Here is a 16,675-nt window from a genome sequence, read left to right as displayed (position 1 = left end):
GGAACCCCTTGCAGCACTAACCTTTCCGGGACGCTACAATGTATACCCCACCCCCCGCCCATCTCCTGAATTCAGAGATCTCAACGTTGGCAAGTATGCCCAGAAAACCCCTTGCAGCACTAACCCTTCCAGGACGCTACAATGTATACCCCACCCCCCCGCTACCACCAACCCCCCTCACTCCCATCTCCCGAATTCGGAGGTCTCAACGTTGGCAAGTATGCCTAGAACCCCTTGCAGCACTAACTCTTCCCGGATGCTACAATATACACTACATACAATATACAAAAAACATACTAAAACAAAAAAAAATTACCCCCTCTTTTTCCATTTTAATCCTTTTTTAAAAATGCTCAAGGGAGCCACTAGGGCGGCACTAAAGAGCCACATTATGCCCGAGAGCCAAGGTTTGCTGACCCCCCGAGGTAGGACAATATCACTTTTGTTGTTTTCCAGTTACTTTTCCCCCGTTGACTCATATATGTCCATTTTTTTAAAAATCGGATTACAATTATGATCAACAAAATAAAGACAAGAACACAAAGTCATTCAGGGATTTTGAAAAAAAAATAGTCCATTACAGTGCTTTGGTATCGGTATTGGCGATACAGGACGTGTGTTTACTTGGTGTTGGGCCGATACCAACATTCACAGTATCGCCCTACACCTCCGAACAAGCGAGCCTGGCTCCGCTTCACACCGTCGCGCTGTCGGCGGACACGTGATACGGACACGCGCGCACTCGGGCACCCGCACGCATTCACACGCACGGGGATCGAGTTCAGCAAAGCGCCGTTCTTCAACAAGCAGGTAAGACTAAGAATGTTATTTATTCCAAGATGCTGTCCTTTTTTAGGCTTAAAGTCATCATTTAAAACAGCTCAATAAATTAAAGCGCATGAATTGAGAATACAAGAGCTAGGTCACGTCATAAAGTTTCTCCAGTTGTACGTTTTGACGTTTTATGTCAGGTTGGCAGACAAATGATACAAAATTATCGGCGAAAAAAAGTGTCGGATATTTTGTGTAGGACGTATGGCGCCGGTCTTGTTGTTTACTATATTAGCAGTCTTTATTGATAAATTAAGACTAATCTTATCTACCTAACATAGTCCACTGAGGGTTTCCTCATGTGTCATCATCGAGTAAGTTTGCTTCTTTAACTATCATTTTTTTTAAATGTTCAATTCCGTCTAAAGTGCTATTTTTCCTTTTATTCTATTGGCATTTTGTGAAAGTAAAATAAATTAATTACCAATGTACTACACCTGGGGTCGGCAACCTTTATCACTCAAAGAGCCATTTTGACCCGTTTCACAAAATCAAGAAAATGATGGGAGCCACAAGACTCTTGAAATTTATAATTAAATAACACTGTATACAGAATTTTTTTTTTTTTTTTTTTGCTTTGTGCTATGTATAAACCAGGGGTCTCAGACAAGCGGCCCGCAATTAAATATGAAGATTTGATGTTATTGCAGCAAGTGAGTTTTATATGAATGCCCTTTATTCGCATCACGCATGTAATTTCTCCACATTTGTCCGGGAGACTCGCGGGTTACAGAGTGACTATACCCTCGGACGTCTGCTTCATAATACCCAATCAACAAAAATAAGGGTATGCTACGATGGCACTGTCTTTAACACCCTCCACAAATTGTACAAACAGCTTACCAGGTAGGTCACGTGTTGTATGTGGCTTCTGCGGTCACACGCAAATGATTGCAAGGCATTCTTGTTCAACAACCATACAGGTCACAATGAGGGTGCCAGTTTAAACAACTTTAAAACTGTTACAAATATGCGCCACACTGTGAACCCACACCAAACAAGAATGACAAACACATTTCGGGAAAACATCCGCACTGTAACACAACATAATACATACCCAGAATCCCATGCAACCCTGACTCTTCTAGGCTACATTATACACCCCACTAGCACCGACCGCCCCCCACGCCTTTCTGCGTCTGTTGAGGTGGGCAGGGTTTGGTGCTAGCGGCGTGTATAATGTAGCCTGGAAGAGTCAGGGTTGCATGGGATTCTGGGTATTTATTATGTTGTGTTTATGTTGTGTTACAGTGCAGATGTTTTCCCGAAATGTGTTTGTCATTCTTGTTTGGTGTGGGTTCCCAGTGTGGCGCATATTAGTAAGAGTGTTAAAGTTGTTTATATAACAACCCTCAGTGTAACCTGTATGGCTGTTGAACAAGTATGCCTTGCAATCGCTTGAAGATTGTAATCGAGGTTTCACACAATACGTGACTGGCCGGTACGCTCTTGGTGTTGTGTAACAGTGGGCACAACGACATGTATTACAAAATGTTATGGGTATTGCCATCACAGCTCGCCTTCAATGTTGCTGTCCGAGTGGAAATCGCAGTATGCATACCTCAGACAATTTTAGGGAAAGACATTGAGGTCAGAAACCTCCCGGTAATTTCGGGAAAGTCAGCAAGTTAACACCTGAGCCACACCAGAGCGATCAAAGAACCGCATGCGGCTCCGGAGCCGTGGGTTGCCGACCCCTGTACTATTAGATGTTGCACTAATGAATTTTGTCACATACATGTATAGAGCATAACTTTGGGGCGGAATAGCTTGGTTGTTATATTTGCTGTTCCAGCAATTTGAGGGTTCTGGGTTCGATCCCGACTTCTGCCATCCTAGTCGCTGCTGTTGTGTCCTTGGGCAAGACACTGCACTCACCAGCTCCCAGTGTCACTCACACTGGTTAAAATGTAACTCAGATAATGGGTTTCACTATGTAAAGTGCTTTGAGTCACTCGAGAAAAGCGCTATATAAATTCACTAAAAATGTACACTGGCTTTAAAGGGGGACTTCACTTTTTTGGAATTTTGTCTATCTTTCAGAATCCTTATGAGACAAGTGTTCCACAAACACAGAACTGTTTTACAAACTGAAAAAGAAAGATTCAACAACCACACAACGATTCGCAAGTAGAAAAACTATTTTTTTTCAAGTTAAAAGCCATTTTCTTCAAGTTAATACTTTTGGCATGTTTTTTCCACCTTTTGTTCAACACGTGCAATTTTTTGTGTACCGACCGAAACCGTAGTTCGCACTCTTCAACGACAGGTGGTGCTGCTGAGTAAAATAACACAAAACTGTTTCACACACTAAAATAAATAAAATCGCACAAGGATTTGCAAGTAGTAAAGCTATTTTCTTCAAGTTAATACTTTCGGAACGTTTTTTTCCACTTTTTGTTTAACGTGCGCAATTTTTTTTTACCGGCTGAAACTGTAGTTCATACTCTTCAACGACAGGTGGTGCTGCTGAGTCAAATAACACAAAACTTTTTCACAAACTAAAAAAAAAAAATTCAACAAACACACACAAGGATTTGCAAGTAGAAAAGCTATTTTCCTTAAGTTAAAACTACTTTCTTCAAGTTAATAATTTCACCTGGCTTTTCCACTTTTTGTTCAACACACGCAATTTTTTGTTTACGGCCGAAACCGTAGTTCGCACTCTTCAACGACAGGTGGTGCTGTTGGGTCTAGTTAACACAAAACTGTTTTACAAACTAAGAAAAATAAGATTCAACAAACACACACAAGGACTCGCAAGTAGAAAAACTATTTTCTTCAAGTTAAAAGCAATTTTCTTCAAGTTAATACTTTTGGCACGGTTTTTCCACATTTTGTTCAATACGCGCAATTTTTTGTTTACCGGCCGAAACCGTAGTTTTCACTCTTCAACGACAGGTGGTGCTATTGAGTCAAATTAACACAAAACTGTTTTACAAACTTAAAAAAAACGATTCAACACACACAAGGATTTGCAAGTATACAAACTATATTGTTCAAGTTAAAAACTATTTTCTTCACATTAATACTTTTCACAGTTTTTTTCACTTTTTGTTCAACACACAAATTTTCGTTTAGAGGCCAAAACCGTAGTTTTCACTCTTCAACGACAGGTGGTGCTATTGAGTCAAATTAACACAAAACTGTTTTACAAACTTAAAAAAAACGATTCAACACACACAAGGATTTGCAAGTATACAAACTATATTGTTCAAGTTAAAAACTATTTTCTTCACATTAATACTTTTCACAGTTTTTTTCACTTTTTGTTCAACACACAAATTTTCGTTTAGAGGCCAAAACCGTAGTTCGCACTCTTCAACAACAGGTGATGCTGCTGAGTCAAATAACACAAAACTGTTTCACAAACTAAAAAAAAACAAGATTCAACAAAAACACACAAGGATTTGCAAGTAGAAAACCTATTTTCTTCAAGTTAATACTTTTGAAACAGTTTTTCCACTTTTTGTTCAACACGCGCAATTTTTTGTTTACCGGCCAAACTTACCGGCCAAAACCGTAGTTCGCACTTTTCGACAGGTGGTGCTGTTGAGTCAAATAACACAAAACTGTTTCACAAACTAAAAATAATAAAAAAATCAACAAACACAAACACCAAAGCATATTTTTATTTGGTTTGTTAATCCAAAAGTTCGTACACTGAGGGATCGTTGGAAGCATTAATCCGCTCCTAAGCCTATTAAGATCAAGAAAAAAGGTGTAACACACACGTATGCGTGAGCGCGTGTTACGCTCTGGCTTAGTTACATCATTACATGTTGAAAAGCCGTAAAATGGCAACATATAATGCTTAAACACATCGGAAAGTTCGCTCCCTCTAGGCACCCATGTAAAGGTTGCAAAGATCCCTTTCAAAGAGATTTGAAAATAGCATTGCAAATCCTACTGGCTACAATTCTGATGTTAATGGTAAAAAAAATTAATATGTTTTAAACGTCTGCTAAGCATAATCATAGCTTATCACATATTTTGCTCAGGTTTGCTCTCGGGGTTTAGGTGGTATTTCAAGCTCGATGATGTTCAATATTATAAACAGCTGTTCCTCGTTTATTCTAATTGATTCCAAACCTGATCAGTTCATGCTCATAGAACATGAGCATGAACTGATGAAGCCTACTCGACTGACAGGCGAAACGTCTTCTAAGACAAACCTAACTGTCGAGTTACGATCGATTGCGTTCCCTGAGATGACAATGACCTGGATGAATGAGACCATTCATAGACATTATTCCAAACCTGATTTCCACAAAGTAGGAATTCTAATTTATAATTGGGCTTCACGGTGGCAGAGGGGTTAGTGCGTCTGCCTCACAATACGAAGTTCCTGCAGTCCTGGGTTCAAATCCAGGCTCGGGATCTGTCTGTGTGGAGTTTGCATGTTCTCCCCGTGAATGCGTGGGTTCCCTCCGGGTACTCCGGCTTCCTCCCACTTCCAATGACATGCACCTGGGGATAGGTTGATTGGCAACACTAAATTGGCCCTAGTGTGTGAATGTGAGTGTGAATGTTGTCTGTCTATCTGTGTTGGCCCTGCGATGAGGTGGCGACTTGTCCAGGGTGTACCATGCCTTCCGCCCGATTGTAGCTGAGATAGGCGCCAGCGCCCCCCGCGACCCCGAAAGGGAATAAGCGGTAGAAATGGATGGATGGATGGAATTCAAATATTTTCATGGTTATATCCTTGACAACCTTCTAGATATATTATACTAACATTATTAGAGCCCTCTAAACATTACTTTAAATTAAGGGTCGCCAACCTTATTTGTACGAAGGACCAGTTTAATGTAGGCCTTATATTTACGGACCGGCCTTTCACGTGTGGCAGACAAATACAACACACAATCAATCATTCAATCGTAATAACCCACAAGTCATACATGTCAACGAGATTTTGTTTGAGCTTTGTCTAGCGACATCGAAACTGCATTAAATTGCAGCTTGACAATAGTTTTCATTAGCATTGTAAAGAGGATGGGGATAAGAGGGGGTGGGGGTGGGAACAGTCAGATGTCTGAAGAGTGTTATGTCAATGTTGCAGCAATGCAATGTCCAGGGAACAATTATTGAGGTGGTGAAAAGCTCTGAATTAGTGGGAGCTTGTTTGCTTGTGATGAGATAGCTCCCGGAAGGTTGATGGTTGATATACTAGAGATGCGCGGTTTGCGGTCTCATCCGCCGAGTCCGCGGGTGGGGTGGGTGACTTGACGAAAAAATAGATTTTAATTAGATTCGGGCGGGTGGCGGTTGAACCATTCGGGAATGTTTGATATACATGGTTCTGGGATCGGTATCCTTTACCATTCAAAGAGCCATTTAGGACCCGTGACACAAAGCGAAGAAGACAATAGGAGACACAAACATTCTCTAGAATGACTACCGGCAGTCACACAGTTAACAAGCATTAGGGGGTGCTATTAAGTCATTGGCTTTGTCGCCTTCTGAAGCATTTACGATCTGCTTGTCAGTCCAGCAACTTGTTGTGTGTGGCTTCCACTAACACACGCACACGACTGCAAGGCATACTGGGTGACACAGAGTACACTAATGGTTGTGATATAAACAATTTGAACACTCTTAGAAATATGTGCCACGCTGTGAAGCCACACCAAACAGGAATGACAAACACATTTTGGGAGAACATCCTCACAATAACACAACATAAATGCAACACAACAAATATCCAGAATCCTTTTCATCCATGACACCCCCCCATGCGTCGGTAAGGTGGGTGGGGTTTGGGCCGCGGGGGTGTAATATATATTCAGAAATTGTCATGGATGCAAAGGATTCTGGGTATTTGTTGTGTTGCGTTTATGTTGTGTTACTGTGAGGATGTTCTCCCGAAATGTGTTTGTCATTATTGTTTGGTGTGGCTTCACAGTGTGGCGCATATTAGTAAGAGTGTTAAAATTGTTTATACAACCATCAGTGTACTCTGTATCACCAAGTATGCCTTTCAATCTTGTACGTGTGAATGCGGAAGCTACATACAACATGTTGCAGGACTAATAATCAGTTTGTACATGTTGTAGAACGTGTCAAAGGCAATGGCTTCACAGCACGCCCTTATTCTTATCACCAGGATGCACGCCATTGGATATTCGCGAGAATGTTAGCGGCTCCCATTGTCTTCTTTACTTTGTGAAACGGGTTTAAATAGCTCTTCAAGTGGTAATGGTGGCCGACCTCTGATGTATTTCAATGGGCGGGTGGCGGGCAGTTGCGGTTCTGATAAGATGTTGGGTCGGGTGGATGACGACTTTGATGATGCGGTTGCGGATGATATAATTGCATATCCGCGCATGTCTAGTATATACCCTTCCATCCATCCATTCCATCCATCTTATTCCCTTTGGGGTCGCGGGGGGCGCTGGTACCTATTTCAGCTACAATCGGGCAGAAGGCGGTGTACACCCTGGACAAGTCGCCACCTCATCGCAGGGCCAACACAGATAGACAGACAACATTCACACTGACATTCACACACTAGGGCCAATTTAGTGTTGCCAATCAAACTATCCCCAGATGCATACCTATATAATCAAATTTGGTATATACTACAGCAGGGGTCACCAACCTTTTTGAAACCAAGAGCTACTATTTTGGTACTGATTAATGCGAAGGGCTACCAGTTTGATACACACTTAAATAAATTGCCAGAAATAGCCAATTTGCTCAATTTACCTTTAATAAATATATATATATATATATATATATATATATACATTTTCTACCGCTTATTCCTTTTTGGGGTCGCGGGGGGCGCTGGCCCCTATCTCAGCTACAATCGGGCGGGAGGCGGGGTACACCCTGGACAAGTCGCCACCTCATCGCAGGGCCAACAAAGATAGACAGACAACATTCACACTGACATTCACACACTAGGGCCAATTTAGTGTTGCCAATCAAACTATACCCACATGCATACCTATATAATCAAATTTGGTATATACTACAGCAGGGGTCACCAACCTTTTTGAAACCAAGAGCTACTTCTTCGGTACTGATTAATGCGAAGGGCTACCAGTTTGATACACACTTAAATAAATTGCCAGAAATAGCCAATTTGCTCAATGTACCTTTAATAAATATATATATATATATATATATATATATATATATATATATATATATATATATATATATATATATATATATATATATCCATTTTCTACCGCTTATTCCTTTTTGGGGTCGCGGGGGACGCTGGCGCCTATCGCAGCTACAATCGGGCGGAAGGCGGGGTACACCCTGGACAAGTCGCCACCTCATCGCAGGGCCAACACAGATAGACAGACAACATTCACACTCACATTCACCCACTAGGGCCAATTTTAGTGTTGCCAATCAAACTGCGTGGTGAGTAGGAGTGGGTTTCAGTAGGCTTTTAACAGAACATCTTAGTTTTAAAACTGTCTATATTTTTCACAATTACTAAGTTGATTGGTGTTTACTGCGGTCACTCACCCTGTCTCGTCAACACGTACGTGCAGGCAGCGTGTGCACACATGCAAACGCAGTCCAGGAGAAGCAACAAACCCGCTCAGTGGCCTTGTGGTTAGAGTCCGCACTGAGATCGGTAGGTCGTGAGTTCAATCCCTGGTCGAGTCATACCAAAGACTATAAAAATGGAACCCATTACCTCCCTAATTGGCACTCAGCATTAAGGGTTGGAATTGGGAGTTAGATCACCAAAAATTATTCTTGGGCGCGGCCACCGCTGCTGCTCACTGCTCCCCTCACCTCCCAGGGGATGAACAAGGGGATGGGTCAAATGCAGAGGACACATTTCACCACACCTTGTGTGCGTGTGTGTGTTTGTGTGTGTGTGTGACAATCATTGGCACTTTAACTTAAACAATTTGCAGACATGTTTTTTTTCTGATTCATTCAATAACAGCTAATGGTAACTATCCAAAACGGTATTATTAGTTAACTATACCCAAAGCTAATGCGCCTGCATTAAATACACTTTAAATCTCAAAAAGCCGTATCAATCCTGGCAGTGCTTTTCATGTGTACGTGTGTCGCCATGGTGATGTAATGTGTGTATGCATACTATAATGGTGTTTTCTTCCTGGCTGAATGTAACAGCTTTTTTTTTTTACAATCACCTTGATTTTATTTGTGATGTTAAGAGTTCTGTTTAATACACATCCTTGTGAAGCTGTGATTTGTCAGGATGAGCCCACACAGCTGTTTGTGTGTTTTTATGGGCGTGTGTTTGCAAGGGAAAGCGTGATAGCTGACGGTTTGATATATAAGGCTTGCTCTACCAAACAGTGTACAATCTATAAAATTGTGTGTGCTTTTAGTGGGTCCGTTGCGTGTGATATATTACTGAAAAGTGGTGCAGCCCACCCTATTTAAAATATTTTTTTTCTGTGTACTACTGGCATTTTTGTGCGATATAGAATTGGAACCTATAAACAACAGAAACAAACTTTAACACACTGCAAAGAGGCAGTCGACCATCACAACTGTAGCACATTCATGCGTCTGGAATGATCCAACCTCAATAAAATGCATATTGCAAGTCATTATAAAGATACAGATACAGATATATTGTAATAATATATTTCCTAAATGAAAACAACTCCATCAGAAATGCCAGCAGACAACATTTGAATTTGTTTTAACCAGCCACTTAAGCCATGCAGCAGCTATAAAATGATATTGCTGAATAGACGATATGTCTGTTATTTTTTATTTCTGACGGTCCAAATATGTCGACGCACACACGCAGGACGGAGGATGGTCTGTCTTTGCAGCGCGATCCCCTCTTTTTTCACAGCCGTGTGCATGACTCTGTCAGTTTGATAATAATTTTATAGTTTTTATAATATATATTAATAATCATGTTATAGTTGTGATTGTGATCAACATTTTTATTAGTAATGAAAACAGCCACTAAAGTTCAATAATGACCAAAATTAGGTATTTTTACTATATACCTGTTTCACTATTGTTGTTTTAATTTGATTACATCACTGAGGTTGACAACACCTCTTTCCTGATAGGTTGCAAAGGTGTTTGTGTTGGTTGCCATGGTTAGCTTATTCAAGACTGAACTGACGTTATTTCATGTTTTTCACTTGTACTCTTCTACATTCTACAAGTGTACCTTTTATCAGTGTTCTCCTGTTCCACATGTGTTTTTGTTTGTGTGTGTCAGATGGAGAGGTCAGTGCCTCGAAGTAGCTTTGGAAAGCCCCCAAGCGCAGCGAAAAGACAAAGATGGGAACGTTTGAGGCGGCAGTGGGAGCTTCTTGGTGTATTTGAGATTGATCAGCAACACGAGTTTTACAGCCTGACTTGCATGATAAAAGAAGGATTGTCAATGTCGATCCAAACTGCTACTGACAGTGCACCCACAGTGAGTACTGATCAGCCGATGCAATGTTTGTCTCAACTTATGAACTCGATGCACAAACTTATAGGATTGATAAATGAGTAGTACACTTTTTATGCTGTATAATCCGATACCTATCATCTATGAGTGAGATTAATCAATACCAATCACATGTATTGACCGTAATTTTTTAAAATGTATTTATAGTGAGTGGCATTGAAAGTTGAACAATATCAAGACAAAATTTAAACTAGTTCCTCATTCTTATTTATTACGTACAATTGTTTGAGCAAAACAATGTCAATATGTCAAAATAACCAAACAAAAGCAAAAACTACGATCTACTACTCATTTCAATCATTTGTTTTTTTTCCTCAAATTCTCAGAATTTGTAAATATTAACCAAAACAAAAAAAAGTGATTTAGAGAAAATGAAAATATCAACTTAATCACACAAGTATCGATCATACACCACCAATTTATGGGTGATTTGCCCACCTCTCACTTGTCAAGTACTGACTGTGGCAATGCTGACACATCAACAGTTGTTATATTATTATATCATCTCTTTCTAGACTCTTAATATGCTTCTTAATTTCATATATGTATATGTATATATATATAAGTATATATAATATGTATATATACACAAACGCACACAGAAACACACACACACAAAGTATATGATATACAAATAATCAAATGTCAAAAAAATAAGAAAATAGACCGTAACATTTAGTGTATGACCTAACTTGTAGTAAACTTTAGTAAAGTTGTGTATAAATGAATATATAAAATGCCACGCAATTTTCATTCCATTATTGTTTGCCAAGTAAACAAATCCACGTGTTACACATGTGTTCGTTGACAACCATGAATCAAAATAATGTTACAGCAGATGAACAACATTGACAGGTCTAGAACTGCTGAGTTTCGAGGGCAAACGATCGACTAATTTAGCACTTCATTTAAAGGCCTACTTAAATGAGATTTTCTTATTCAAACGGGGATAGCAGGTCCATTCTATTTGTCATACTTGATCATTTCGCAATGTTGCCATATTTTTGCTGAAAGGGTTTAGTAGAGAACATCGACGATAAAGTTTGCAACTTTTGGTCGCTAATAAAAAAGCCTTGCCTGTACCAGAAGTAGCAGACGATGTGCCCGTGGCGTCACCGGTTGTAGAGCTCCTCACATCCTCAAATTGTTTACAATCATAGCCACCAGCAGCTAGAGCGATTCGGACCGAGAAAGCGACAATTTCCCCATTAATTTGAGCGAGGATGAAAGATTCGTGGATGAAAAAGAAAAAAAAGAAAAGAAAAAAAAGACAAGGGCAGTGGGAGCGATTCAGATGTTATTAGACACATTTACTAAGATAATTCTGGAAAATCCCTTATCTGCCCATTGTGTTACTAGTGTTTTAGTGAGATTATAAAGTAGGGATGTCCTGATACAACTTTTTCACTTCCGATACGATACCGATTTTGTAGCCTTGAGTATTGGCCGATACCGATATCAATACGATATGATATAGGCACGAATCATACATATATTTATTCCTTATTTTGTTGTGTGGAATGTTAGAAAAAGCTTGATAAAATTATGTTACTCTTACTGATGTTGTAGTGTTAAAACAGAAAAGAATAGTCAGCAAGAGTAGGTTTTGGAAAAACTGACCCATTTATTATTAACCAATTGGTTACATAAATTTTAACCTTCAACATAATAAGAGTATTACCTCAACAAATCCAATAAAAACTAAATGTTATATTGAAAGTGCAAAATAACCACTAATACCAACATAATTATAGAATTGAATAGAATAAATAAAAAATAAATAAGAAGACGCTGAAAAATGACCTATATAAATCCAATTTAAAAAAAAAAAAAAAAAACGTTTTAAAGTGCAAACAATTCAAGTTCACTTCAGTTATTTTTTTACTGTCAGCATATGTTGGAAACAACTGTGGGCAAGGACAAAAACAACAAAAACAACACAATATTGTCCACTGTCCAACTGCTCTATGTTAAGAGTTCACAGCTCCAGTTTCACTGACTGACTGTGCCCAAAACTGACTGCGCCCAAATCAATGTAGTAATTACTCTTAGTCTTCACTGAAGAATAGTGTAAACACAATAAACATATCACTCTAATAACAAGCGCATGAAACAAATAACAATCAGTCAGTGCTGGGGTATAGTTTTGTCTACAATGTAGTAGCGGCTAGGAATAACGTAGCGAGGTTCAAGGTGCTCCATTAAGCGTTTGAACCCGACATTACTCACCACCGACGGGGGCTAGTCATCAAGCACAATAAACTGGGCTATCTTTTCTGTTGTGGCCATTGCCTTTTTGCTGTCCTGTGGTAGTTTGTCACGTCTTGCAAAGCTATCGGCCAGCGTGGGTTGCTCAAGCGAGCCAGAGGTTTGTCGCTTCGCCTTGCTGCTCTCGTGGAGGCAGCATTTGTCACCGTTTCTATGTGAGCCAGAGAGAAAAAGTCTGTGTGAGGCGCATCACCACATGGGAGCGTGGCCACCTTTCCCGGCTGCATGCGGTTCCCTGTGCATGCCCTTGGTTGAACCCTTGGCGTTAGTATCTTGACGTCACTGGGCTCAACCGTGCTTGATAATAGCCCAAACTGTGAATTATGAGGCAAACTGTGAAATGGGATTATCATATTCGACCACAGTTGGAGCGAGGGATGCCGTGCTCGATCCACCTGCAGCTTAGAAGGTTGAGTGGGCTGCTCGTCCCAACGACGTGTCAAAGATGCTGGAGCATGCGTCCGCCTTTGTTGAAAATGGGCGGGATAGGCACTTGGCCAAAAGGAGACTATTGGCACCAGGTGACCATTTGGACCTCACATCAAGGTCTCCAGAACCTCTGGTGAGAAGAGTCGTGCCTCTGCCTCCATACCCTCAAACATTTGCCTGTCAAACTCCTCCATTTCTTCCTTGTCATACACTTTGTCTAAATTTGAGACTGCATGCAGGTACAAGATATTTAATACAAAGACAATAACACTATGGCACATGTGCAGCGAGGTGCACGCCAAACAAGTGCACAAAAAACCTAGGACTATGCGGAAACCAACGTACTTGGAAGCCTTTGACGAGGGAACAGCGTTCAAAGGCATACATACTGTACAGATAACAATCTACTGACCAATATTGCAGCACAAGCTGGACTTAAATATCGACGACCAAACTCAAAACAGGTGTGTTGGGTGACAAAATAATGCTGCTGCAGGACAGTCAAAAAGGAAGTGGAACTACAAAATAAGTGTACCGAACAGGAACTCGATATTAAACATGGGAAAACACTAACAAACTCAAAATAAGGCACGGCTTTGTGTAACCAGCCGTGACACTACACTTCTTCAAGTCTACTTCATTAACACTTATTTCTTGGTGTTATTTAAAACTACTTTAGTGGTTAGCTTAGCTATTAACATGCCTGTTCCTGACTGACACTTGGTGTGTAAAATCTTTCCATCCGGCTGTTAGCAAAGGCGGGCGTTTTTCTCTCTCTCCCGCCCTTATTTTCCCTGCTTTACCTTCTATGCCTCTTCTACACTGTTCTCCAAATCTAAACATGAAATTGGTCAACTGGTTTCTCAACCCAGTTGACTAGACCTTCTAGACGAGATGCTCATGTCTCAGCCTGTCCTGACGAATTGTTTGCTGCCGGATACACGATGGACGTGTGGGAGAAGTGCAGGGTCATGTGCCTGACAATTCTTTCCATTGAGGACATCAAAGTATTTTACCTATTCAGAACTATTACTTTCCGCTCTGCAAGGCCAATTGTATGATCAATTTGAGGATAAGCCTTACGGCGGTGCTGCAGAAGAAGAGAATACAGAGCATGGAGATGAGATGCTAAAGAAGACTCATGGGAATCTCTTACACCCAACATGGCACAAACAAGAAAGTTCCGCAAAAGATCAGCCAAGCTATCATCCCACCCGATGACCTGCTCACCACTGTCATAAAGCAAAAACTGAGGATGTACGGCCATATCACCAGATACTCAGGCCTCGAAAAGACCATCCTGCAAAGCACTGTACAAGGTGGCAGGAGACGAGGGAGACAAAAAAGATGGGAAGATTACATCGATGGATGTACTCACTTGAAACTCAGTGAGGCCATAGTGCTGCAGAGGACAGTAAGGGATGCCAAGAACTGGTCAACAGATGGGATTTGGTTCCCCAACAAACCTCTGGAGTGATAGGTGGAGGATCTTTTAGAATGCATCTACTTATCCTCACCAAAACATACAATTCGATATATATCAAAATGTGCTTTTTTTCATCCGCTGTGTCCTAGGAATATAGTGGCAAGACAAGACACCCAACACTGGGGTTCTGTCTCGCGCAGGTCTGCTCCGGATATTCACACTGCTCAGACAGTGCTGACTTTGCTGGCTGGGCCACAACCTCCGTGTGGCAGACGGTCGTATCCCCAAAGACGTCCTGTATGGAGAAGTGGCATCCGTGAGAAGACCCACCAGGCAGCCACAGCTGCGGTACAGGGACGTTGTAAAACGCACCATGAAGGCTGTGGGGATCAGTGCGGAGTCCTGGGAAAGCCTGGCATCCAATCGGTCTAAGTGGGGAGGAGCCCTGACATACCACTTCAAATTAGGGGAGAAGCAACTGTAAGCACAAAATTACAACTTTGACAGGCCACAGACAGAACACACAAGCGACATCTGCAACAGATCCCAGATCGGCCTTCACAGTCACAGATGCTGCAGCCAAGCAGACAACTACAAAACGACCAAACTATAAACCGTAGTAAATCTTTCCATGATTAGTATTACAGTTTTAAATTAAATGATCTTGAAATTTTGATTTTATCACTTTGATAAACTCCCAGACAGCTGACACTGCTTATTTACTGGAGAAGCAACCTAAGTCTATCTACCTTTAATGCTACCATGAAAACAAGGGACATTCACATTTTTCTCCATTTAAAAAATGACTTTTCTCAATCAAAACTTGTATAAATACATTACTGTTTGGGCAACTAAGATCCATCCATCCATTTTCTACCGCTTATTCCCTTTCGGGGTCGCGGGGGGCGCTGGCGCCTATCTCAGCTACAATCGGGCGGAAGGCAGGGTACACCCTGGACAAGTCGCCACCTCATCGCAGGGCCAACACAGATAGACAGACAACATTCACACTCACATTCACACACTAGGGCCAATTTAGTGTTGCCAATCAACCTATCCCCAGGTGCATGTGTTTGGCAACTAAGATATTCAATCTAAATCATGTTGCTTAATACAGACACACGTTTGTGTAAACGTTTATTTATATAGCCCTTAATCACAAGTGCCTCAAAAGGGCTTCACAAACCCCAGCGGCATCTCCGGAAATGAACCCACATAAAACTCAACCCAATGGGACATTGAGAAACCTTGGGAGGGGACCACAGATGTGGGGACCCCTCCTTGGGTACCCGGGTGCAATGGATGCCAAATGGGTTTGATTAAAAGAAATGTGGCAGATCAACTGGTCTAAAAAGGGGTCTGTTTAAAAGGTTCAGTATTTAAATTAGTTTTAAGGTAGGATTTAAATGTTTCTACTAAGGAAGCATCTTTATCTGTTGCCGCTAGGGTATTCCCAAGGACAGGAGCACAAACAGAAAATGCTCTAGAGCCTGTGGGAAAGAATAAAAAAAAAAAAATTGAGCACAGGTGCATAGACTTATTTATTCAATTTCTATTTCAATTTATATGGAATAGTCCCTTGAGATGCAGCATTTTGTTTTCAAGGGGGTCCCGACACAAATACAGAAAACATAGACTACAATAAAACACAACACACACAAAAACACACTGCTCAACCACTTCCACAGCGCCCCACAACACACATGCTCACACACATTGCAATAGATTACAATAAAATAGAATACAACATCAGGAGCAACATAATATAACTTCAAAAACAAGAAAAATGTGTTTGCAGGTTGTAAAAAAATGATTTAAAAATAAAGAATAAGTCAATTAATTATATTCGTATAGCACTTTTCTACCTCAAAGGTATTCAAAGAGCTTTGACACTATTTCCACATTCTCATCGCATCTTGCTCAAGGACACAACGGAAGTGCCTAGAATGGCGAAACCTGGGATCGAACCAGGAACCCCTTAAGTTGCAGGCCCTGCTGCTCTAGTACCCAAGCCACGCCTTCCCCCAAAGTAATGGACTTTAAAGAAGCAAAAGGTTGCTCTAATCAGATGGGGCTTTGAACTACAATTTTAGGGACTGTTAAACATGGATATTTCTTATGTCTACACCTAAAAAAAAATCTAAGAAGAAACAAAACTCAGTGAAAGTGACGCCCCAATTTAGGATTAAGCCAATTAACAGCTTGGTACATCACACAATGGTAAATTATGTGATGTATGTCGAATTATATAAATGTCGAGAGCTTTGAGCAATGCATCAGTAGTG

At 40.8% G+C, this 16,675-nt stretch overlaps 1 protein-coding gene across 1 annotated transcript in view; it reads left to right on the top strand.

The window, feature by feature from the left end:
- The first annotated feature begins 747 nt into the window (after window positions 1–747).
- pip5kl1 (phosphatidylinositol-4-phosphate 5-kinase-like 1) overlaps window positions 748–16,675 on the top strand; it is a 38,434-nt gene continuing 22,506 nt past the window's right edge. Inside the window, exons 1-2 of the mRNA XM_061876809.1 lie at window positions 748–810; window positions 10,031–10,231. Coding sequence (XP_061732793.1) covers window positions 10,031–10,231 — 201 coding nt within the window. The 5' untranslated portion in view covers window positions 748–810. The remainder of the gene's footprint in view (window positions 811–10,030; window positions 10,232–16,675) is intronic.

This window comes from Nerophis ophidion, linkage group LG17, assembly GCF_033978795.1.
Source record: "Nerophis ophidion isolate RoL-2023_Sa linkage group LG17, RoL_Noph_v1.0, whole genome shotgun sequence".
Taxonomy (NCBI): domain Eukaryota; kingdom Metazoa; phylum Chordata; class Actinopteri; order Syngnathiformes; family Syngnathidae; genus Nerophis; species Nerophis ophidion.
Note: the sequence above shows the minus strand (reverse complement) of the source record. Positions and strands in the feature narration are given on the sequence as shown.